At 32.1% G+C, this 23,892-nt stretch overlaps 2 protein-coding genes and 1 pseudogene across 4 annotated transcripts; 2 read left to right on the top strand and 1 right to left on the bottom strand.

Moving 5' to 3' along the window:
* The first annotated feature begins 6,166 nt into the window (after window positions 1-6,166).
* On the top strand, window positions 6,167-10,788 carry LOC125185661 (homeobox protein knotted-1-like 2). 2 transcript variants are annotated; one of them, XM_048082227.2, is made up of 6 exons: window positions 6,167-6,773; window positions 6,894-7,019; window positions 7,099-7,234; window positions 8,835-8,894; window positions 9,549-9,802; window positions 10,385-10,788. In XM_048082227.2, exons 1-6 carry the CDS (start codon window positions 6,495-6,497, stop codon window positions 10,586-10,588), a joined length of 1,059 nt encoding a protein of 352 aa, XP_047938184.1. In that variant the 5' UTR covers window positions 6,167-6,494; the 3' UTR covers window positions 10,589-10,788. The 2 variants fall into 2 exon arrangements, with proteins under 2 accessions (XP_047938184.1, XP_047938185.1); XM_048082228.2 differs by lacking the exon at window positions 8,835-8,894 and having other exon boundaries at window positions 6,169-6,773.
* Window positions 10,789-17,203: 6,415 nt separating this feature from the next.
* Window positions 17,204-19,850, top strand: LOC125223269 (uncharacterized). The gene is made up of 3 exons (XM_048126341.2): window positions 17,204-17,337; window positions 18,937-19,359; window positions 19,468-19,850. Exons 1-3 carry the CDS (start codon window positions 17,293-17,295, stop codon window positions 19,681-19,683), a joined length of 684 nt encoding a protein of 227 aa, XP_047982298.1. The 5' UTR covers window positions 17,204-17,292; the 3' UTR covers window positions 19,684-19,850.
* A 1,516-nt stretch (window positions 19,851-21,366) lies between these two features.
* On the bottom strand, window positions 21,367-23,719 carry LOC125185270 (uncharacterized; annotated as a pseudogene). The gene is made up of 2 exons (XR_016130761.1): window positions 22,909-23,719; window positions 21,367-22,556 (listed from the first exon to the last, which is right to left on the bottom strand). The product of XR_016130761.1 is annotated as an uncharacterized LOC125185270 (transcript).
* Between the last annotated feature and the right edge of the window lie 173 nt (window positions 23,720-23,892).

The raw sequence follows: 23,892 nt of genomic DNA, 5'->3' as shown, positions 1-23,892 counted from the left end.
TAAAGTTATTACTGTTTTAGGAAACGTTTCATTTTTAATGTGAAAATCCAAAATGGAAAAACGTCTTATTTTGAATGGGACAAAGATAAAATGTTAGTGAGAATGAGTTAGTGGAATATAAGGTCTATTACCAAAAATAGTACTTCATCTGTCCCTGAAAGTTTGTCACATTTTTCTATTTCCATCAGTTCGACAAAATTTGTCTCATTTCACTTAAAACTTGTTTCTAATTAATACTCCATCCATCCCTGAAAATTTGTCAATTGTTCTATTTTTGTTTTATCTAAAAATTTGTTACTACCTTTTATTTTTATCATTTTTAGTAGTGGATCCTACATTTCACTAACTCATTCTCACTCACACTTTATTACAAACTATTACTCCCTCTGTCCCACTAGAAATGAAACGTTTTCCTTTTTGGTTGTCCCATTAAAAATGAAACGTTTTTTAAAATAGAAATAATTTTATCTCTACTTTTCCCTCTCTCTTACTTTACTCTCTCTTCTTTAATCACAAAACAACACTAGATAAAATCCTGTACCGAAAAGCAAACGTTTCATATTTATTGAAACGGAGGAAGTATATAAAAGTAGGATTCATGTTACACTAATTTTTACAACATCTTCTCTCCGTCCTATTCGCATTTCTCTTTTACTCTACTAATTGTATATTAAAATCTATGCTTTTAGTATAATGGAATATATTTTATCGATAAATACACACACAAATGATGGTTATTTACAAAGACACGCGCATTATTTGCATTAATTTCCCCGAAATTTAAAATAATAGAAAAATAAATTTAAAAAAATATGCATTTAGAAATATCATTTTTAGTTTATCGACAAAATCAGAATTGCATTTAAGTTGGTGTAGATGGGCGTAATTATTTCATGTAGTATTTGAGTATACTATTCTCTCTAAAATGCTTAATATTCTCATTAATGCACGTCCACATATTATATGACACAAAGTCAATGACGTAGCTACTATATATACTTGCTTTTGGTACAATTTGCACCTTGGATATATCGAACTGTACAAATACGGAACACTCCCTTCCTCCCTAATTATTTATCATCATTTGTTTAATTTTGAGAAATGTAATAGAAAAGTATTCAAATCACCTTTAACGAAATAGTCCAACAATTAGAAACATATACTCTCTTTGTTCTATAATAACGAAGGCGTTTTCTTTTTGGCACGAAAATTAAAAAAAATTATATTAATTGAATTAATTAAAGAGAGAATAAAGTGAAAAATGAAAAAGATAGAGAAATGAAGAGAGAAAAAAGTACTCCCTCCGTCCCGCTTTAGCAGTCCCATTGACTTTTCTGCCTTCTTTTTGTAAAAATAATAAAAAATAGTTAAAGTGGAGAAATGGTAAAGTAAGAGAAACAATAATGTAGATAAGACTCTTCTCTATATTATTTTTTTTTCTTAATTTAGCATTTCTCATCTTTAACAATTTTTTATCATTTTTTATAAAATAGGGCAGAAAAGTCAATGGGACTGCTAAAGCGAGACGGAGGGGGTAATAGAGAGTAAAGTAGGTATGGAAAAATGTGTTGACTTTTACTAAAAAGGGAATGACTCTATTACTATGGAACGTATTAAAATAGCAAAATGACTCTATTACTATGCAACGGAGGGAGCATTTGCAGTTTTGACCAATCAGACACCACCTATTATATAGATAAGCCAGCCAGGTATGCATCAAAATAGATTGTTAGAAAGAAAACGTTTTATCAACTGAGTTGCATTCGTGATCAATGGCCTAATCCATGAACTAAATACCTTATACTCCCTCCGCCCCCGATTAAAAGTCACACTTTGACCGGACACGGGTTTTAATAAATGTAAAGAAAAGTTGGTTGAAAAAGTTAATGGAATGTGTGATCCACTTTTTTATATTGGTTTTATAATAAAATGTGAGTAAAGTGAGTTAGCGGAATGCGAGACTACTTACCATTTATGATAAAAATGAAGAGTGACTCTTAATTAGGGACGGACCAAAATGGAAAAGTGTGACTCTTAATCGGAGACAGAGGGAGTAATAAGATAAGGTGTTTCTCCATTCCCCCACATAATAAATAATAAATGGAGTATATATATTGAAGATTGGTAGAGTTAACTTTTAGTTTAAAATGAATATAGGAGAGAGAGGGAGAATGTAAATGAAGGTGGGGTAGTGTCTCTGAAAGAAGAAACGTGGGGGCAGCAGTGGGTGAATAGTGCATACGAATACGCCCGGAAATTACGCGCTACAAATTAGGCACTGCTGCCAAGTCAGTGAATGCATGGGGTTTTTGGGTCCCATTTTGTGAACGAGGTGACATTGCATTTGCTCCTCTCTTTCAATCCCTCTTTTCTCAGTTTTTCTGCACTACTACCTAGATTGGACGTTTCCAAACCTCTCTTCACTCACCTCTACTCCTCTTCCTTTCTCTGTCGTACGCGTGTTCTCTGTCGTACGCGTGTTTTAATGTAAAATTGGAAAAATGCGAAGATGGAGAGACGAGATGATTAGAGATATTACAAGACTAATTTTTGTGGACGGTTCAAAATAAAAATAAAAATGGAACTATTTATTGCGGATGGTGGTGGTACTTTTCCTCCTTTTTTAAAGTTATGACTGGTAAGGATCCGGCCGCACGTTTAGTATGTAACTTGAATCTTCGACTTATTGGTTAGAGAAGAAAAGTTTGTTCCTTTTTCTGGTATGTAACATAGGCATGGATAGTGATGTTGTTTGACGCTTAAATCTTAAAAAAAATTCTGGACGGTCACGACATTTCCGGTCGTTCATAAGGGAATGTTAGGGCTTCCTGGTGGTCTGGGGCGTCGCCCTGATCGCCCGTTGGTTTTAATAGAGAATCGATCCGATATCCGAAAAATCGGGTTTCGGGTATCCAATTATCCGACATTTTCGAATTTGGATATCGGATATACAATACCCAATATCCATTTTGATAGACTTAGCAAATAATGTGTTAAAATAATGGGTCATGAAGAAATGTTCAAATTAAGATAAAATATCCACATTTTTCGTGGACGACAGTAGGGCGATTTGTTCACATTTTTTGTGCATGCACTATTTTTATAAGAAAATGTTAAAAGTAGTTAATTAATTAAACTTGTTTCTCCACACAAAAATAAAAAGATAGCTTTAGGTTTTTTGCAACCTCTCAAAGTAGCAATGGTGTTTAGACAAATATTCTAGACACATTCTTGTTTGTAGACTTATGATTATGACAAGATGATGTCGCGTGATCCAAAAAATAAACTCCCTATACATACTAATATTACACATCATATATAAATATATATAATAAATAGCACTATTGTGTATATTTGTAAAACCCATACTGAAGTGCTTTTTTGAGTTCGTCAATATACATATATAAAAATATGATAGGTTGTAATTTTTGACATGGTTGTGAAATTGCTTTTTAGGATGGCACATTGCTATCACTTAAAATGAAAAAAAAAGTTGTTTTTTTTCTTTCTTTAGTTTTTCTTATTGAAGTAGATTACTCTACCAACTTGACTTCGTGAACTTCCAAAATTTAATATTGGCCGTGTAAATTACTATTTATCTGACGTTACATGTTGACAAAATTAACATTTTCTTTAATTAGCAAAACATTATCACAAAACCTTCAACTAGAACTTAGTTTAGTTAGTGAGCTAAAAGGAAATCTACACATCTTTGGATAACATTTTATCTCCATAGCCTATACATCTATGTAATACTTATAAAGATACAAAAAAAATGTCATTTCAAATCTAAAATTATACCCGTTTATGAAAAATGACTCGAACTTTAATAAATAATATTTAAAATGACATGACATAAAACAAAGTAGTTTAAGCTAGTAGTATGAAATTTTGAGCCATGCCATTTAAAAAAATAAAAAACTAAACAATGACTTTGACAAGCTATATCGAGATTCTGAGGCCGAAAACTAGGCTCATGACATGATATTTGATGCAAAGATGATAATTTAAAATTTAAATAAACATTTTTGATAAAGCGAATTTAATTTCCAAAATATAGTGCATACTAGTACAATGGAGAATAATAGAACATCAATTGTGGTAAGTATAAGAAACAAAACTATAGAAACATATTTTTAGCCAATCTCAAATTTTGTAATATAAGTAAGTACATGCGATGATGCAATTCTATTAAGCCAAACCAATAAAAGTAAAGTACTCATTTTTAAAGTTGTCAATTTACAATAAGATTCAATTTTAGGCAATTTGCAAGTTTGGTTATAATATACGACTTATCAACTTTTAATTATACAGATAACATGTCTTAATTGCCTAGAATTTCTCAAATTAACTAAACTTCAATGTGACAACTCAATATAAACCTTATCATATATTATCATGATAATTTGAACAAAAAAGTTTATTTCTCAAGAAGGGATTCCAGTGATCACATAAAAATAACTAAGAACATATTATTCACAAGCCACAGAGCTATGCATTATTTTTGAAGAAAAAATCTGATCCATCAATAATTATGTTATAGTACTATATATATCTAAGTAGAGACAGCCTAAAAAATTGTTTTAGTATGGGATATATATACGTATAAATTTTGAGTTTGAGATTTCAGACAATAATTTTCTAATGTTTTATTGTTATCAAAATCAATCATAGTTAGAAGGATTTCAATAATTATCTATATATTCTGACCGCGGAGGATTGAACCTCCAACAGTTCAACGTATTAATTGAAGAGGAAACATCTTAACAAATTAAACTGTAATACAAGATCCTCTGAGTTGTGTCTTCCAACATAAAAAAAGATTTTTACACGTGTGAGAAAAATGACATTTATCAATATTATAATCTACATACCAAGTAACCTGGTGAACACAAAGGTGCAATGTAGCTCGCCTTACTTCCCATTCAGTCTTTTGATTGGTGGTTTTGGTTAATAAGTGTTTTGTTCGAAAGGTGCACTTCTTGGTTTTCTCTCGGTTGCCTCTTGTTTAGCTTGTTTATTTTGGTGTGAGGTGTTTTATTTTCTTGTCTTAAATGAACTAGGTTTTTGTTCTGAACTTTGATTCCTTTGCTCACCAATCCTAGAGCTGTTTATATCATTTTTCTTTTATAATATAAATACTATCTAATCTTCGAATAAAACATGAAAATGAAACTATTTAGGAATACTAACAATATCATACTCTCAAAAAAGCTATAAACAACTAATTAAGAGCATTTATTTATATTCAACCTTGCTTGTAGAACCATATTACTCATAATCATTGCAACAAACAATTGGCCACAACTAGAAACTGATAATGTTAGATGTATACAATGAATGTTAGATGTATATAATGGTCATATCTTTTAATACGAAGTACTTGAATTTAATGTAGATAAATCCATAGTGCTGTCTATTTTCATTTTATGACAAGATAAATTTGAAAAATGAACCTATAGTAAATTCTATCGGGACAAGCTAGAACCTTAACATTATGGTGGGATTCAAACTTTAGTTTTTTAGGAAATGAACACATGTCATCCTATGAATTATTTTCACCTTTTATCCATTATGGTTGTCGAAGGAAACTGTCATAAATTTCTTTAACCATGAAACTCTTGTAGTATCATTTTTCACAACACATACTTTTTGGTTAAATTTAAAGCAATTTCAACTTTCCTTTTTACAGTCGCAAAAATGCACAAAATTGATATCAATCGACGAGCAGAATTCACCGAAAAATATGACAATCCAAACAAAATAAAAATAAAGTTGGGACAACAATATCAAAGTTACTCATCTTCTTTAGCAAAGATATCGATCTCGCCAAACATCACATATGCTAATCCGTCGATAAATAGCAAGAAACAGAAAATTCACTAAGAAAAACATTACCTAATCCAAAAACCTAACCCGAACAAATCAACTATTGAAGGCCTAATATTAGAATTAAGTTAAAAAAAAGTCTCATGAAAGTTAGTGGAGGTAAGAAAATAAGAGTAATAGGAAAAGAAAAAAACATAAAAGGATAAAAGTAGAAAAAACTAACTGGATTAATTGTCAACTAGTGGTCTACCTTTCCAACATTTATTTCTCTTCAAGATTTTATATTTATATATATATTCTACAACTCCCATAATTTATTCTTTGATAAAGAACATCTCGTCACCACCCACCCACCCCACCCCACCCCCACACCGCCGTTGCTGATAATTCCGGCTTAACTCCGCCGCCAAATTCCGGCTTCTTTTCTCAAAATCAAACATGCTCACATCTCACACCTCCATCTTCCATCCAAATTAACAAAAAAACACCCTTTACTTTTCTAAATATAGATCAATCATCTCTTGTTTTGTGTCACATAATTTTATTCATTCAATCTCCACAACTCTTCTAGCTAGGGTTTCATTTTCCACCCTCACTTTCTCAAATTCCCAATAACAAAAAAAAGGGTTTTTCCACTTTTTCAATATCCGAATTCATCAAAAACTATGGAAGAATACAATCATCACCTCACCGAGACCTCCAATTCAAGAGGCGCCGCCTTCTTCTACGGCGGCGGCTCCAACGGCGGCGGTGGAGGCTTCCACATCCACTCTTGCTACGACTCCCCGGCCGTGAAGACCGAGGCCGGAACCTCCCACCCTAGGTTCCAATATCCGTCCACTTTCAATAGTCTCGATCCGATCGAAACCGACACCATCAAAGCCAAAATAATTGCGCATCCCCAATACTCCAATCTATTGGAGGCTTACATGGATTGTCAAAAGGTTACATTTCTTTGTTTTTTTTATTACAGCATCACATCAGACATTAACCACTTTACCGCTTATATAAAAAAAAAAAAAATTATTTCTCCTTACATGATTTGACAAATTTGACATGTGAAGGTTGGGGCGCCAGCCGAGGTCGTGGCGCGGCTAGCGGCCGCGCGGGAGGAGTTTGAGGCGCGCCAGCGGGCGGCGGTGGCGAGCCGAGACGAGTACTCGAAGGATCCGGAACTCGACCAATTTATGGTAGTACTATTTAATTTTTTTTTTGGTAAATTTGATTTAATAAATTTTGATCATATAAAAAAAATAAAAAATATTTCAGGAAGCTTACTATGATATGTTGGTGAAATATCGAGAAGAGCTAAATCGTCCCTTGCAAGAAGCCATGGATTTCATGCGTCGCATCGAATCGCAGCTCAACGTCCTCACCAACGCCCCCGTCCGCATCTTCAACTCCGGTAACACCTCTTTCTCGAACTCCTGACCTTTTGATTTGAGGGGAAACGTCTTATCAGCTAAGATGCGACTGCTTCTTACTTTTTTTTTTTTTGAACTCATGACTTACTGAATTAAAAAAAAAAACGTTTTATCAACTGAGCAGCTGGATTTTTTAAAACCCTCAAAAATGTGTTGTTTACGGTTCAAACTTCTGAGCTATTGATTTGAGGAGAAACGTCGGAATTGGGGGTTTATTGTCTGCAAAAATTTACTGCAACTGCTTGTTGTTGAATGAATAGTAGAGATGGTGGGATTTACGAGTGAACAGAAGTTTGACTGAAACTTCCAATTAAAATAAAACCCTAATCACGAGCTGTATAGTAAAAAGATTTGATTTGGTTCCATTATGATCAATATAATATTATCACCTTTAAAACAATCATATATAATCACTCTATTTTATTACTTCTTTCCCTTTTCATGGCTTCTCCATTACTTAATTCTTCCATCAGATTCCAATCTATTTTTCTCCATAATCATTGTTTAGTTACCTCTCTCTCTCTATATATATATATAAATTTAATTTGGTTATTGTGAAAATTTACTAACATGTTTGCTTTGAAATAAATCTTATTTTTCTCCATAATCTTCATTACCTCTCTCAAGATATTTATTTAATTATGTGTATGCTGTGAGAATTATACATTTTACAAAAATATGAGAATATTGTACTGAACATGTTGGTACTAAAATAACTGTATTTTTCTTACAAGAATACATTGAATATATATAGGGTTTGAATATTGTGAAAACCAAGTACATTCTTTTGTCTGAATTATTTTACTATGTTTTACTGCACTAAAAAAATAATAGTAATTGTTTATTATATATATGTATATAGTGCATTATGGTGGAATCTGAGAGTTATGTCTGAGATAGGTGGGTAGACATAGATGACACACAACCATTAAATTTGTCATATCTTTAGTTTTGCAATTTAGCTTTTTAGGCTTTGGAAAAATGAGAAACATAGGATGCTGTTCAAATCTGTGAGCTGCCCCATCCAGTCTCTGTACCAATTTAATTTTCAGGTTTTCTATTTTATAATATTTTTTATTTTATTTCTTTCCACTACATGCTGCCTTTTTTTTTTAATTTCTGCTTTTTGCATATATTTGGAGGTATTGTAATATTCTAATATTTTCTAAGGTGAAATAATACATGCCATTTCTATCTTATTCTTTTTATAGTGGTGTCATCCTTTTGTTGTCTTTTCTGAATTTATTTCATCAACAACTGTAGATTGAACCATCACTTCGATGTTCTATTGAGTAGCCTCTTTCTTTGGTTAATAATTATAGCCTATTGTATATTGTGTCATGACTTATACGAGTCACATTTCTTTTTTACTATTCGAAAATCACGACTTTCTGCGCGTTATGAGAGTATGCAACAACTATCTTTACACCCTATCTTTACACGGATTAGGCGTGATTTGTGATATTTTTTATAATGTGGAAATTTACGGTCGCAATCTTTAGTGCGCGTTGAGTGAAGCGCGCTATTTCAATGTGCATTAGGGCTTTTGTGATATTTTTTCTATGTCGCGAGCTTATGCAGTAGCTATCTTCAGTGCGCATACCGGGAAAAGCCCAACGTGTGAGATTTACAAAGACATTGGTGAGATTTGAATATGAGACATTTGGCTCTAGAAAAAATGATAAGGATTGATTATTTTGAACCGTTTGAAAATTTGTAGTGTTAAAACCATGATTAACTCATTACATGAATTTAGATCTTATTTTTATCTATATTTCCCATTGTGTTGCTACTTTAATTAGGTCTACATGAGCTTCACATCCCTTTTTACTATTAATGAAGAGCAAAAGGATTGAACAATAGAAATAAATGGTTTAATTAATATCTACACATCATAGCCTTTGTAGTTACCATCATTTTCTCATTTGTGCCATGAACTATTCTTCTTTGACCTTTCTTATCACTGATTTTTTCCTTTTCTTTGCTATCATTCATTCTTTATTTATTTTTACTTAGAATTCCAATTGTTTTTTGGAACTCTTCTTTCAGCCAGTGTTGTTGTGAGTGAGCACTTTTATCCCTTTGCTTCTGTATTCTTGTGTTCGTTTATTTCTTTATTTATTGTAAATTTTGGATAGAACGCTTGATTTAGATTTTACGTTAAATTTATTCTTTTTGTTGTTATTTCTATTCTGAACCGCTCGTCATCTTTTTGGTTTGAACATTTCAACACAAAAAAGTGCAAATTTTTTATACAACTTCAATTTTACTTACCTTGTTTGTATTGTCTGAAAGAGGACAAGAGTGAGGGCATCGGTTCGTCAGAGGAGGAGCAAGAGATCAGCGCGGGAGAGACAGGGCTGGCGGAGATCGATCCACGAGCAGAAGACCGGGAGCTGAAAACCCACCTCCTAAAAAAGTACAGTGGATACTTGAGTAGTCTCAAGCAAGAACTCTCCAAGAAGAAGAAGAAAGGGAAACTGCCTAAAGAGGCTCGCCAAAAACTTCTTAGCTGGTGGGAGCTTCATTACAAGTGGCCTTATCCATCGGTATGTCGTCCACGTACTTCCATAATTGTTCGACCCTCTAATAGAACAGAATAATGAACTTTGGTCAAATTCTGATTCAAAATTCCGCTAAAAAAGTTATATAGTAGGAGTAGTACTAATTTATATGATCAAAATTTTATTATATGGAGCGCACAAAATCAGAATTTGGCCGGGATTCATTAAGTTACATGTTGTTATTTATCCCTAATGAAATTCTAGATGGCTCCCCCTCCAATGAAATTATCAAACTTTGGCCAAGTTCTGATTTTGCAACTATATTTTAAACGATTATGATTTTATGTCTGAGATCGTTTTACCGTATATGGTGATGATATGGTCACATGAATATATCAAGGCCGTCACATCACCATAAATTCTGGTAAAATAAATCTCGATATACTAATATACAAGAAATGTCCTATTGTTGTCAGTAAATTATCGAACTTTGGTCAAATTCTGATTTTACTAATGCTATACTAATCGAGATCGGTTGACCCTAATTGGTGATGATAAGGTTACATAAATACATCAATTTCGGTAGAAATTAATCTCAAATTATTTGACAATTGTGTCTCCTTGCAGGAATCAGAGAAGGTGGCATTGGCAGAATCAACTGGTTTGGACCAAAAACAGATAAATAATTGGTTCATAAACCAAAGAAAAAGGCATTGGAAGCCCTCAGAAGATATGCAATTCATGGTGATGGATGGACTTCATCCACAAAATGGAGCCCTCTATATGGAGGGCCACTACATGCCTGATGGTCCATATAGGCTCGGGCCGTGATGCTACACATGCCTCGCCCTATGTATACGACGTCGTTTTGGGTGAAGTGAGTTGTAATAGTTTGCTAGCTCAACCTTATATATATATAGTTGTAAGCTATTGATTGTGAGCAATAACATTATGCATGAAATTAAGTTAATTTGCTTTTGATATTGGAAAAATATAAATTACTATCAATGTAATGTTGTTACTGGTCTTCATTTGGAAGTTTTATTTTATAATTTATGTGATGTGTGAAATTGTGTGGTGTAGCAGTGGATTAGTGCATATATATAAAGAATGATTTGTTTAATTGGTCGATTGAATTTGTTATTTTCAATTGTAGGAGAACTGATTTTGTTTTGATTTCTCATTTTTTTTCACTGGAAAATATAGAGCACATAGTGTCAATTTATAAATATATAGCATATGGTAAATCAGTTTATATTAAAGTAGAGCATAGGGTAAATAAGTTTATACTAATATTCAAAATTGTCCTATACATTTGAACAAAAATCTTTTTAGTCCTATGCAACAAGCGTGATAGCAAAACAAAAAAACGTTCGTCTTTCACATCAAGTGTGATAGTTTCTGATTTCATGTTCTAGACCATATGTTTTTGTTTATATTTAACGGTTTTATAAAAAATTGACAAAACCATAGTTTGAGTGAACTAATTAGGTAATTATAATTTTAATTAATCGTTTTAGCATAAATTAGTTAGTCATATTAACCTAATTATTTTATTTTATGTGTTAATATCTGTTGTATTTAAAGTAATAACTTAATTAGTTTAAAATGATTAACTAAAATTATGTATAACTCATTAATCTAGTGAAAATGCGTGAGTATTTGCTAGAACCATTAAATATGAACCAAAACATATTGATTAAGAAAAAAAAAATATCACACATATTATATAGTTTGAACAAATGCACTACAAAATCAATTTTAAATTTTATAAGTATTATTTTTGATGACCCTAAAAGTAGGAAAACATTTAAAACAAATGATTCATCAAATGGAAACATCAATCATCAAAAACATGATTCCAAAAGTAACCTAGGAGATAGTTTTAAAATAAAATAAAAAGTTACTAGCAGTGTACAACAAGGTTTGAATCAAAACAATAACAAAAGCACAAGAACAACACAATGGAAAACAAGACCATCCACCAAGACACAACAAACACCAACCAAGAAACAATCCACCAAAGCAAAAAAGGATATTGGAAGGTATAAACATCCAACAACACCCAAATAAGGTCACCTTAAGCATCAATCGATGAGTCTATTTTGGCTTCGGTTCCTTTCCTCCAAACGAGAAAGGAAATTTCGAGCACCAACCTCTAATCCTTAGCGGACTTAGTCCTTCGAGTATAGGTTAGGGTCAAGACAAAGTCTTGTGCTGAGGAACCAACTGAGGCCCTTTTCTTTTCTAATGGTGATTTTGTGTTCAACCACAAATCTACCAATTTCCACATTTCCAAAGTGGGAAGCAAAAGCCTTCCTTGCAAATATATCTCTACCTGAAAATTGTTGGTGTTAGTTAGTATTTTTGGGATAATTAATGTTTATAATTAACTAATAGGTTTATTAAATAAGAAATGTTTAATTGGAGATGGGATTGTATACCTCATTTTCACTGCGTAAGTGGAGCTTTTGCATGAGATACCTTTTGATAGACGAAATTGTAACATTTCCATCCCTGTAAAATATCCACAATGAAATCAAATGAAAATTCGTTAATTGTTCTAGGCTTCTAGCAACATTCATCATGCAATCCAAATTTTACAATATTCTTTTTTATCATTTAGAAATTTAATTCTATTCATATATATTTCCGTGTTAGAAAAATATTATATTTGCAACATTACCATTATAAATAAGGGATTGTATTCAACCAAACAAAAACATAATGAATTCTCTATGAAGCCAAATAATTAATTTTTGTGATTAACTTACCTCAGCCTTATGTACCTATGTGGTATTTGCTCCAACGGCACCTTGCATTTCCTATAATAAAAAACAAAAGGTCAAATAAAATAAAGAATTAGTTAAAAATATGAATTTCCAAAAGACATAAATATTTGATATGAAAATATAGTATAGCTCACTGGTTTTCAGAAGCAATAAGAGAAAACCAAATTGTTTTCACTTTTTCATTGTATTCATCATCATCGTCGTCGTCCTCGGTATAAGATATAGTTTTAGTTGAATTTCTTGATCTTCTAAGTGCAATAATTGAATTTTCTTCTCTTCTTCTTGGCCTTAACTCTCTAGTTTGATAAAATGTTCCATCTTCATACTCAACAAGATATTTCTGTAAAAGCAATACAACGATTGATGTACAAGGTAAATGTAGAATTATTCATAATAAAAAGAGGAACATTGCTAGAAAAACCATGAATGTTGGTTTGTCTCGCGACTTTAATCAACCAAAAAAAAAAACGAATTTTACCAACATTTTTCTCAATTTTACAATAACGAAAGAAAACAAAACATTTGCAAATGCTCTCGTCCTTGTAGAATTTTTCGAATACCACATTAAATGCAATCAAATTAGAATTCATGGAAAAATTAAGGAAAAATTTAAAATTCACAATTTTTAATGCTGATTTATAAAATTGCATGACACATCAGAATTTGACATAAATTCAAATGAATTTTTTTTCCAATTTTGACTTTATAAAAATAATAAAATGTGAGTTAGAACAAGAAAAAGTTTAGCAAATGGATTGAAGAAATTGGCTACCTGTTTTTTTGATCCCTTCACATCTTGTTTTGAAACTTGAACAGATTTTGCCAATTCAAATTCCCTATTTTCTCTTTTTCTGGCCAATAATATAATCCAGTCAGTTAGATGAATGAATATAATATAAAAACAATAAAAATAAAAACTAATTATTCTAATTAATATTCAAATACTTTTACATACTTAGATTCTCCAACCAACCATAAAACAGAGATTTTGATTATTAATATAGTTTTCCTTGTTATTCCCACCATAACTTTTTAGATACAAAAACTAAACTACAATTAACTTTTAGTTTTATCCCATATTAATTGATATTCAAAAGTATATATTCTTGCATGGTGAAGATGTCTCACTTTTTTGGGGATTATCCCAATAAAAATGTCATGTCACACTTGCATTTTTTGAAAAAGAGGTAAATCATCATTAATATATTTAGTTGTATTTTCTATCTCTTTATAATTATTTAATTTGACCTTTTTCTCCTTCCATTAATACAATTAACTACAACTGTCTCAATCTACGAAAAACCGTCTTGTTTCCGCTTTGATTCATTCCTCAAAAGTAGACTCTATTTATTTATGGCAAGATTCTCTCTAATAAGTGATTTCCATTTTTCATTAATGGTATTTATATTTCGACCACTTTTTATCTCTATCGATAGCTTACTGTATCAACTCTACATTGAAACTTGTACGTCGTGTCGTCCACTACCAAAATTATTTGGACCAAAACTATTTGTAAGAACATGTTACATTATTTCATGAACCATATCTATATATTGAAGCCAACTACATGCTATATAGCAATAAGAGAGAAATTAATTTTAGAAAAAAAGAAGTGAAATTGAAGTTCAAATTTGTACCTGAGTCTTTGAAGAGGCTCAGAAGCAAGATCAACGTTACATATCGGACAATTGTGCAACCCCTCTTCAATATCTTTTGTCATGCACTCTTCACATACTATATTTTCCAAAATAAATAATTTTAATAATTAAATATTCTGGTAGTCCACGAAATAATGACTCATTTTGGTATATTCAAATAATCCCCGTTCTCATTTGATTTTCAATAATAATATCCTACACAACTTGATTAATTATAATCCACAACATTAAATTTTATTTACCAGTACTATAATCATTGGACCCACCACAATTATTATTCCCTGATAAAAATGAGATATTCAATCAATTTAAATTTACAATAAAAGTAAAATTCTTATTAACACACTCAATTAATTTCATTACTACAATTTTTGCCAAAAGCAAATTGGGTCATTTAGTCATTACTTGAGAGATGGGATGGGATAACAAAAGTGGTCTGCTTATTCAACTAGAGTACATCCAACCAAATCATTCTAACTTAAAATTACACTAAAAAATAAAACCGTTATATTCATCGCTACGCACTCAGACAATTTTTTAAATTACGCGCGAAAAGCAAATTGGGTCGCTACGTGGTAGCCAAAAGAAGGATAACAAAAGTTTACAATTAATTAAATTACGCACGCAAAAGCAAATTGGGGTCACTACTTGTTAGACGGAAGGCGGATTGCAAAATAAAGATTCTCCGTGATATTTTATTTATTCTGATTATAAATTTTGATTGGTATATGTTAAAAACTGACTTTCAAATAAAATTATGCCTTTTGACATGTAAAATAATCTTTCTAAAGAAGAAAAGTTTCAATCGAATAGGTAATGAAGCATAACACAGAGAAAACAGGCAACACGAAAAATTGAGAGGTATGATAAAAAATTAAAACTCACATAGATGACAACATTCTTCAAGATTTGTGACTTGTCTGGGAAGCTTATGGCAGATTGGGCAAGACATAGATCTCCTCAAATTGCTTTGTCTCAAAGCTAAATCCATTGAAAACCTTTCTTTTTCTCAGAGAATGTGTTGTATGTATGAGAGAGGGATAGAAAGGGAATGGGGTTTTTGTGACAAAAATTAATGTATAGAGTTTTGCATTTGTGTGTTCATAGCTGTTAAAAAATGAAATATCTTGGTAATAAATCGGCAACACTTTATTGCATACTCGTTTTAAGTAGGTGTGATATAAAGCCATGTTTTTGTTTGCATGTAAAAAGATTTTCAAAATGGGTAATTTTATTTTATTAAGGTTAAATAGGAAATATAATAAAAACTTTTGCAATATTGAGAGTATTTAGATACTCCTATCACAAAATTCAACACGTACTTATTTCCAAAATTGTTAAGTACGGAGATCTTCTAATAAAATTGTTTATTTTAGAAAAGATCGAATAAAATTGTTAAAATCTCTCAAGGAACAGAAATTTCATTTAAATTTAATTTTATACAGTCAATGAAATAATTTTAGTATTTTTAATTTATGTTAAAAATGTTTTGTTTTTTTATGTTAATATGTCCTATATGGAGTATATTTTAGGCTTTATACGTACATTCGACGTAAGTTTGGAGTATTTTTGTATTTAACTTCAATAAAATATACATATGGGTAATTTAAATTGTGAATTCATCATGCGCCATATATTTTCTACAAAATTAATTTAATATCTATATTTGATGTGTGATCGAATTAATAAATTTCGTAATGCATGGTAATATAGATATAAACCCATTTTCGTGTGATGACTAAGAGCAACTCCAAGAGGAGAGGGTAAATAAAAAAGGTATATCATGTTTATACCTTCTTAAAAAGTGTAATATAATTTTCAAAATATAACCAACTCCAAAGAAAAAGGTATATTGAAATGGTAAATAATTATTTCCTTAAACATATTAACCAATAATCTAAACATAAAATATTAAAACTAAACAATACATTTATCAAATAATATAAAGTGTTAGAAAAATATTTAAAATATAAATCAGCCGTGAACTAATCAAATATAAAGGCATACGCCTTATCTATATGAACCCAATTATATATTTAACAAATAATATAAAGTAACTAATAATTTAAAGTCTTAAAAAATATTAAAAACATAAATCAATCCTAAATTAATTTTGCCGTAGACATTCTGTTGCGTTCTCTATATCTCGCCAAGATAAAAAAAATAAATAAATTATTTTTCTCTTTTACCTTCTCTTTAATGGAGAGGTAAAGATACCTTCTCAAAATGAGAAAAGTTATAATACTTTCTTATATACCTTTCTTCTTGAAAAATGTTTTTCCATAAAAAAGAAAAAAGCAAATTTGATACTACCTCCGTCCCTGAAAATTTGACACAGTTTACCATTTCGGTCCGTCCCTGAAAATTTGACACACTTCACTTTTACCATTTTTGGTAGTGGACCTCATATTCCACTAACTCATTCCTACTCACATTTTATTATAAAACTAATACTTTAAAAGTAGGACTCACATCCCACCAACTTTTTCAACTCACTTTCCATTACATATTTTAAAACTCATGTCGGATCAAAGTGTAGCAAATTTTAGGAGACGGAGATAGTAGTTATCATACTTTACCTTCTTATTTACCTATTCCTGAAGATGCTCTAGCCTCTAACCAATGAATGTTTGGTAAAAAAAAATAAAGAGAATTAAGTAATCAGTGTTTGGTAAATTAAATGTAGATAAAATAAATAATTTAAAAAGGCTAAAGTTAATAAGATTGATGATAGTGATAAATGGCCGTAATTGTATTATAAAAAGAAATGATTTTACTGCAATAAAATGATTGAAAAAGAATTATTCAACTTGAGTAAAATTCAAAATAAAAATGCATAATCTAAAATAATAAAGTAGCAGACAAACAAGAAAATAATTGGTAGAATATATCAAGATTATATTTAATTTTTCCCAAACTCATTATTTTATTGGATAAAACAACTTTTGTTTAGAAATAAGGTTAATTAAATAACTTAAAAATAATAAGTGTAAATTCTGCTAATAAATTTATATTTCAAATAATCCATTTAAAGCTTTACTCATTTGCACCCTCACCGCCGCAACGACCTTCAACGACGGCGAGAATGGCGTCCGCGGCGGCGTCCGCACTCACTCCTTTGAATTCACCTGTAAGTTTGTACAAATTATTTACTCACATATATCTTCGTCTTTGTGTGAATGAGTCGCATTACAGTTCATAGAAGGGGAGATAAACCCCTAGGTTTTTTGAACTCAATTGTGATGGGAATGGGGGAGTATCACCATCGCTCAATGCTGCAATTGAGAAATTAGGGGGAAATTAGAAGTAATCAGTGTTATTTACCCCCATTTGTTTTAGTGGATTTGCTAATTGAGATTATGCCGTTGTAGGATTTCGATTCAAGCTTCGATATATTAGGCATTTCACATTTGATTGTGCTGAGTGAGAATTCAGAGAGAGAGATTGTTGATTTTGATGTGAAATTAGGTATATTATGATTTAATTGACAATGTGTAATCATAGATGAATTGGGTAAATCTTTGTTCTCTGCCTGTTATCTTACTCAAGAATGGTTTTTGATGCATATATACACGCATAGAATTCTTCGATCCGATACAGTATAGAGAAAGTCGGATGTTTATTGATATTTGATAAGATAGATTCATACAGAATGTTCAGTGGAGTGCAATGAATTGTAACTAGACTATGCTTAGTGGTAGCCTTCAACAAACCAAGTGGTGTTGCAGGCTTGCAGCTGACATAGATCCTTCCCGACTAACTTCCAGCTAGCTTCCGTTCCTCTTTGGTCATTAAGTTGTTGAATGAATGCTTACACGATCATCTTCCATAGAAACGACAAGGGGCCTAGTTTGTTTTTCCCTAGAATTCCAGCTATAAATCTGGCATCAGTGGTACATTTTGTATCACTTCATTTTTTATGAAAGTAGTTTAGTCTTACCTCTTATTTCCGAGTTAAAGGTATGATTCACTTTATTTTGCTGTGGAGCTACTTTCAGGAGCGGGTTGCATGTAGTTCGGTAGTAGTATGAGTATCTATAATTCACAATACTAGATTCTGAAGAGTCCTTTTTGCAAATATTGAACTTCAACCAGATATATAAATGGTGTTGATTTACTGTCTATGACTCTCTGTCTGCACCTGGTAACTATTGAAGATTTTGATTACAATATTATTCACAAATATAGTGGAAACTTATTGAAAGACAATATTTTGCATTTTCTTCTGATGGAAATACCAAGCGAGTCACCTTGGTAGCTTGTCTTTTTTATGTAGACAGAAAAGTTCCTATTCGAAAGTATAGTACGGATGCATTTTTGACGTAAATCTTTTCAAGCCATCAACATTGAGCATGATCTGTTTGTGCTGTGACTGTGCTAGCTCAAACTTCTACATGTTGAGAATGGTGATTGATTGAAACAAATTTCTCTATTAATTTGGCTGATGGGTACATATCTCCGACTTATTTCAGGCTTGAACATAAAAAACATGTATATATTCGTTTCTTCGAGCTATTTTTGTGCCATACATGTTCGTTTCTTTTCCTTATCAAATTCAAATCTGTATATGCACAAACTGAACATGGTAATTGATGAACTATTCTGTATCTGATCACTAGAAGTGAACTATGGTTCTTTGCTGCTTATCATTCTACCAAAATCTGGTTGAAGCATTGTTCATTTCACTTCCTAATTATTCATGGATTTACATCTGTTTTGTGTTGCACAGCTTGCATCATCTAAAAGCCAACTGCATCAACTCCGTAATCCCTTTCTGATAAATGTCCCGAAGAAACACATTTCAGTGTCCTGCGTTGCAAAATTGCCAGGGATGGAGCACTTCAACGACCCTTCTAAGCTCGTAGTCATGTTGAGTAATACACAGAAGAAATTGTGGAACATGATGCCGGATTCAGTTAAACAATTTCCTTGGAAGAAAGCAGAGACTGTTGCGCTAGAAGAGTTTTTCGCCTTAGCGAAGGAGGCACTGAAGTGGTGTCTGCTTGCATACTTTGCATTTAGCTGCCTATCTGATATCTCATATTCTATCTCTAGAAACAAAGAATTGGTTATCCCATTAGGTCTCTTTGTCGGAATCATGACAACCAAATTGTTCGATGAGATATCCCGAGAACTCATGCCTGACCACCAGGTAAAACGCCCAAACGGGTCATGACACTATATAAATCAGGATATTTAACCCGACATTTGATCTTACACAAGTTTTTGTCAAATTATTAACTCAGTCTTCTTCCCTCAGGATGGATGCGTTACTTGGAGACTTCCGAGCATAGCTTTGTTCTTCGTTCTTGTGAAGGCTATATCAACATATTTGCTCGGAGTAAATCATTTTCTTATGCACGCTGCAAACGGCGGACTGATGCAGGTCCTGTGGAATTGGAAAGACGTCCAGAAACACGATGGAGACGAATCTTATTCCGATGGCTCTTCGAGCCCTGTTGATGCTGGTAATTAGGTACTCTTTGAGCTTGGTTAACTTCCAATGTTGTAGTTTTTGTGACGTTTTTGAATGATATATATTGAATATTAGTGTCATTTAGGTATGTAGCCCTCTCTCAAAGGCATTAATATAATCACCATTGTTGATTTCATAAATATATGCAAATTATGATTCTAAATTAATCACTACAAGTTGTTACTTTATGGGCTTGTGACAGACTGTTTATTTAACTATATGCATGTTTTACGATGAATAAAGTTTGTATTGACATAGTGCACCACATAAGTCCTCAAAGTGACGAAGATTTGTACAAATTATATGTCGAATTTAGTTTACGTCACTTGGAATTGATTTTGTCAACATTGATAGTCAAATTTATCATTATCCTTATTTTATGAATCACTTTCACTAAAAAGGGTAATTGAGATGTACCATGTCTCACAAATGCTATCAAAAGTATGCACCTAAACAAGTAATATAGTTGTATTTCAATATTTTATTGCGTACTTATAAAGTTTTGTCACATCTTAAAATATTGCAGCAAGAAATTACAAATACCAATAGTCAAACTAATTTTTTTTCAAAACTTTAGACAAATCGCTCTTAAATATATATACGTCATAGTCTTGAATTAGACCTTAATTAACTTATGTGGTGAAAATTCAATGGAATTATATGCTTTAATATAGTTGAATATTGTTATTATTCTACTAATAAGAGTATATAATTTTTTTTAATTTAATCTCATTTTATTAGATAAAAATGTTTATTAAAGTTCGATGTGCTTCACTTTCAACATATATTCCGTGTATATAATTTCGACTGACACATCAATATCCCGCTAGCCGAAAACTTTATGGAACATTTTTAACTCAAATATGATACCTTTTGGGATTAACCTAAATAGTAGGACAATTTCGAGTAAACATCTTAAACGATGCGATAACATCGACCATTTATCTTGAACTCAGTCTAATGTTTTACATTATAATGATTTATATTTTTTATAAGCAAATAAAACAACGGATAGGATTAAAGTTTGTATAGTTTGTATTATAGGGGGTTTGTATTTGATCATAAATCAAAATTGTATAAAATCGCCGAATTTAAAATATTTCATTCATTAGGGAGTAGTAAATTCTTCAGTTAGAATGTGACACAATCCTGTTTTTGTAAATCTTCACGTTGCTTTGAATTCTTATTTTCTATATATTCATTATATTTTGTATTTATTATTTGAAATTCTTATGTTCCGTGTATAATACGAATGTTAATATTAGTTACTCTTATAATCAACTATCACCATGCCTATACCATCATGCCAAAGAATTAAAATAACATACATATGTAAAAATTAAATACTTATGTTAATAAAGAAAAATAACATACATATGAATACATTCGGTTCAATGGGTAAGCCAACTTTGAATGCTCTTTGACAATATTCCAAATCATTTTTAAAAATCGAAATACTCTTTAAATAAAATCCCCAAAAAATAATTTAACTGATTTATTTCACACTTGGGGATAAAATCACATATTTTCAGATATAATTCTCGCACTAGAAAAATGCAAAAATGCACAATTAATTCATTTGGCTCACAAAATTCAAATATTTGAACTTAACACACATTTGAAAATAATATAATTCACATATTTTTAAAAAAAAGTCGCACCAAATTTACCTCAAGAGTCGGCTGCTCATATCATCCATTTGTTTCACACCGCATGATCTACAACAAACAAAGAAGCACAATGCACATTGAAATCCAGGCCAATCATACCAATCTTGATGACATAGGTCACATCTCTTTTTCTTAGTTATGATTTGCAATCTAAGAGGATGGCCATGAATACGGGGAATCACATATTGTTGCGTCCCAAATTTGATGTTTCTGTACCGACCCGACATTGCAGGAAAGCATTTGGGATGAAAGGATTGATCGCAGTCTCGACAATGGTACATCCATTTCCTGGGGTTTATTTGGCCTTCGCAGCTGCTACAGTAGAAATCACCAGGACGGTTTACATAGGCATCATATGTCAACGACAACAAGTGATTCTCCAATCTATGCTTATTTGTTGCCGGTAGAATCACACAACTACCACACACAAGGAATCTGCAGCTATTGCATTTGTATTTTCCCTTATGTGAACTTACATATAGATGACAGGAATCACAAAAACCAAACAAGACGTTGGCCGAAACTCGATCGAGATAATTATGTCGTGGGTGGGCTGCATGTTTGATGGTATTAGGTAGAGAAGCACACTTGATGTCTATTGTGAACCAACAGTGTTTGTAGGTACAAGCGTAATAGAGACCATTCGTATAAACCACACAAATATCACATTGTCTCCAACTTGTAAGCATGTCAGCATTTTGAAGCCTTAGGCTATGATTTTTGAGAGGATGAATTGGAAGAGAGGGGATGTGTAGTGGTAAGTTGAAGCAGGATAAATGGAGAAAGTATTTGCATTCATCACAACTCATATAACCACTCTCGTACCCATCACCATCTGTTTGCTTCTTTTCATATATAGGCAATGTGCACCCATCGCATGTTAATTCCCATCTTAGAATACTATCAAAATCATCTTCATCAACATCATCATCATAATCTTTTTTATAGTGGGCATGAGAGGATGATGATGATGTTGAAGCTGAAGAAAATGTAGTAAACGTTAGTAGATGATCAGGGTGATTGAAGAACCTGTACTTGCCACCGATGTACTGATTGTCATGATCATAATGAGGGATGATACTTTGTCCTCTTTCTCGCTTAACGAAGGGTTTGATTATATCCTCATACATGTCTTCTACTGCTATCGGAAACCTAGTAACCTCTTTCTCATCATCACTTGCGTTTTCATTCTCATCATCAAACCTGTGAAAAAAAATCAACATAAATTAATTAATTAAATTATACTCTTTGTTCCCCAAATATTGTCTCTTTTTGCTGTTTTAGTTTGTCCTACAAAATTAACACATTTTTTTAAAATAACTTTTCCATCACACATTACACTACTAATGATATGGGTCTCACTGTCTAGGACCACTATTTCATATTATAGTACTTAACAAATTAGCACTATCGTTTCCGACTTATTTATTTTTAGAGAACAGAGAAAGCAAAAAGTCTTGGGCCTAAATCATATTGACTCAAAATCTAAACATGCATGTTTTAACACATCTAAAAAAAACGGTATGAGTAAATAGTAAATAGTAAAAAGTATTACTTGGAGGTGGCACAGTTGAGATGGACAACATATTTGCAAAGGCGGCAATGATAAACCCAATGTCTCAACGGCAAAGTTGAGCTACATATAGCACAATCAAATCCATATTCGATGTACTCAGATGGAAGAAAAAATGCGAGGGAGAGAGGGTGAGCGGGGTGAAGACGAGGGAAGTCCGCAGACAATGGGAGGAGCGCGCAACTCTCGTGTATGCAATAGTCACATACAGTGCAGGTGTAGGAGTCCCCTTTCTCAATGGCACCACATGCATCGCAGGGGAATGGGCACCACCTTGTTTTCTTGGAAAAACGAAGCTGATGGTGAGGGTGGCTTGGGTGGTGCACAAGCGGCTGCTTATAATTAAACAACCCCGCGGTGCATCCCAAGTGGATCCAGAATCCATCACAGCCCCCTTGGCTACATATGTAGCCCAACCTACGCACACTCTCTTTACAAACTTCACATTCTTTAAAATTGGAAATATGCCTTCTATCAAAGAGTGTGAGAGGGTGAGAAGGATGGATAGGATGCATAATCTCTCGCGGCATTTCCATGCATTCTTTGTGTAAAAACCACTCAAATCCACACTTGAGATTGCATCCATACAGTAGATCTCCACTCATGAAGCGTCTTCCACAACCATAACAAAAACATACATAACGACTATACTTGGAGAAGTCGGAGATCAGACTCAGCGGGTGTTCGTGAAAAATATGAGAAAAACTCTCCTCCTCCATACTTTTTTTTCTCTTAAACAATTTTTTTTTTATCACTACTCACATTGGAAAAGATAATGCTTCTATATACATGGACTGGAATTTGAGGAAAGAATAATTTTGAAGGATGACAAAGAAACGCATCTTAATTTTATTACACACCTCATGAGTTAATTTTCTCACTTTTCTATATCTTTAAAGATGCCCAACAAAAGAAAAGAACAGAAAAGCAAAAGTAAATCTAAGCTTTAGAAATATGAGTAATAAT

Source organism: Salvia hispanica, chromosome 1 (genome assembly GCF_029641045.1).
Source record: "Salvia hispanica isolate PSC_SH4W2 chromosome 1, Shi_PSC_v1, whole genome shotgun sequence".
NCBI lineage: Eukaryota > Viridiplantae > Streptophyta > Magnoliopsida > Lamiales > Lamiaceae > Salvia > Salvia hispanica.
The sequence above is the reverse complement of the archived record's forward strand: the minus strand, read 5'-3'. Positions and strand labels throughout refer to the sequence as shown.

What these genes read in the sequence shown, in the direction of transcription:
- LOC125223269 (XM_048126341.2), top strand. Translation starts at nt 17,293, where the DNA reads ATGGCGTCCGCGGCGGCGTCCGCACTCACTCCTTTGAATTCACCT. An exon ending in TCACTCCTTTGAATTCACCT is followed by an intron (nt 17,338 to 18,936) that starts GTAAGTTTGTAC and finishes TGTGTTGCACAG; the next exon opens with CTTGCATCATCTAAAAGCCA. An exon ending in AACTCATGCCTGACCACCAG is followed by an intron (nt 19,360 to 19,467) that starts GTAAAACGCCCA and finishes TTCTTCCCTCAG; the next exon opens with GATGGATGCGTTACTTGGAG.
- LOC125185661 (XM_048082227.2), top strand. Translation starts at nt 6,495, where the DNA reads ATGGAAGAATACAATCATCACCTCACCGAGACCTCCAATTCAAGAGGC. An exon ending in CGGAACTCGACCAATTTATG is followed by an intron (nt 7,020 to 7,098) that starts GTAGTACTATTT and finishes AAAATATTTCAG; the next exon opens with GAAGCTTACTATGATATGTT. An exon ending in CGTCCGCATCTTCAACTCCG is followed by an intron (nt 7,235 to 8,834) that starts GTAACACCTCTT and finishes GAGCTTATGCAG; the next exon opens with TAGCTATCTTCAGTGCGCAT.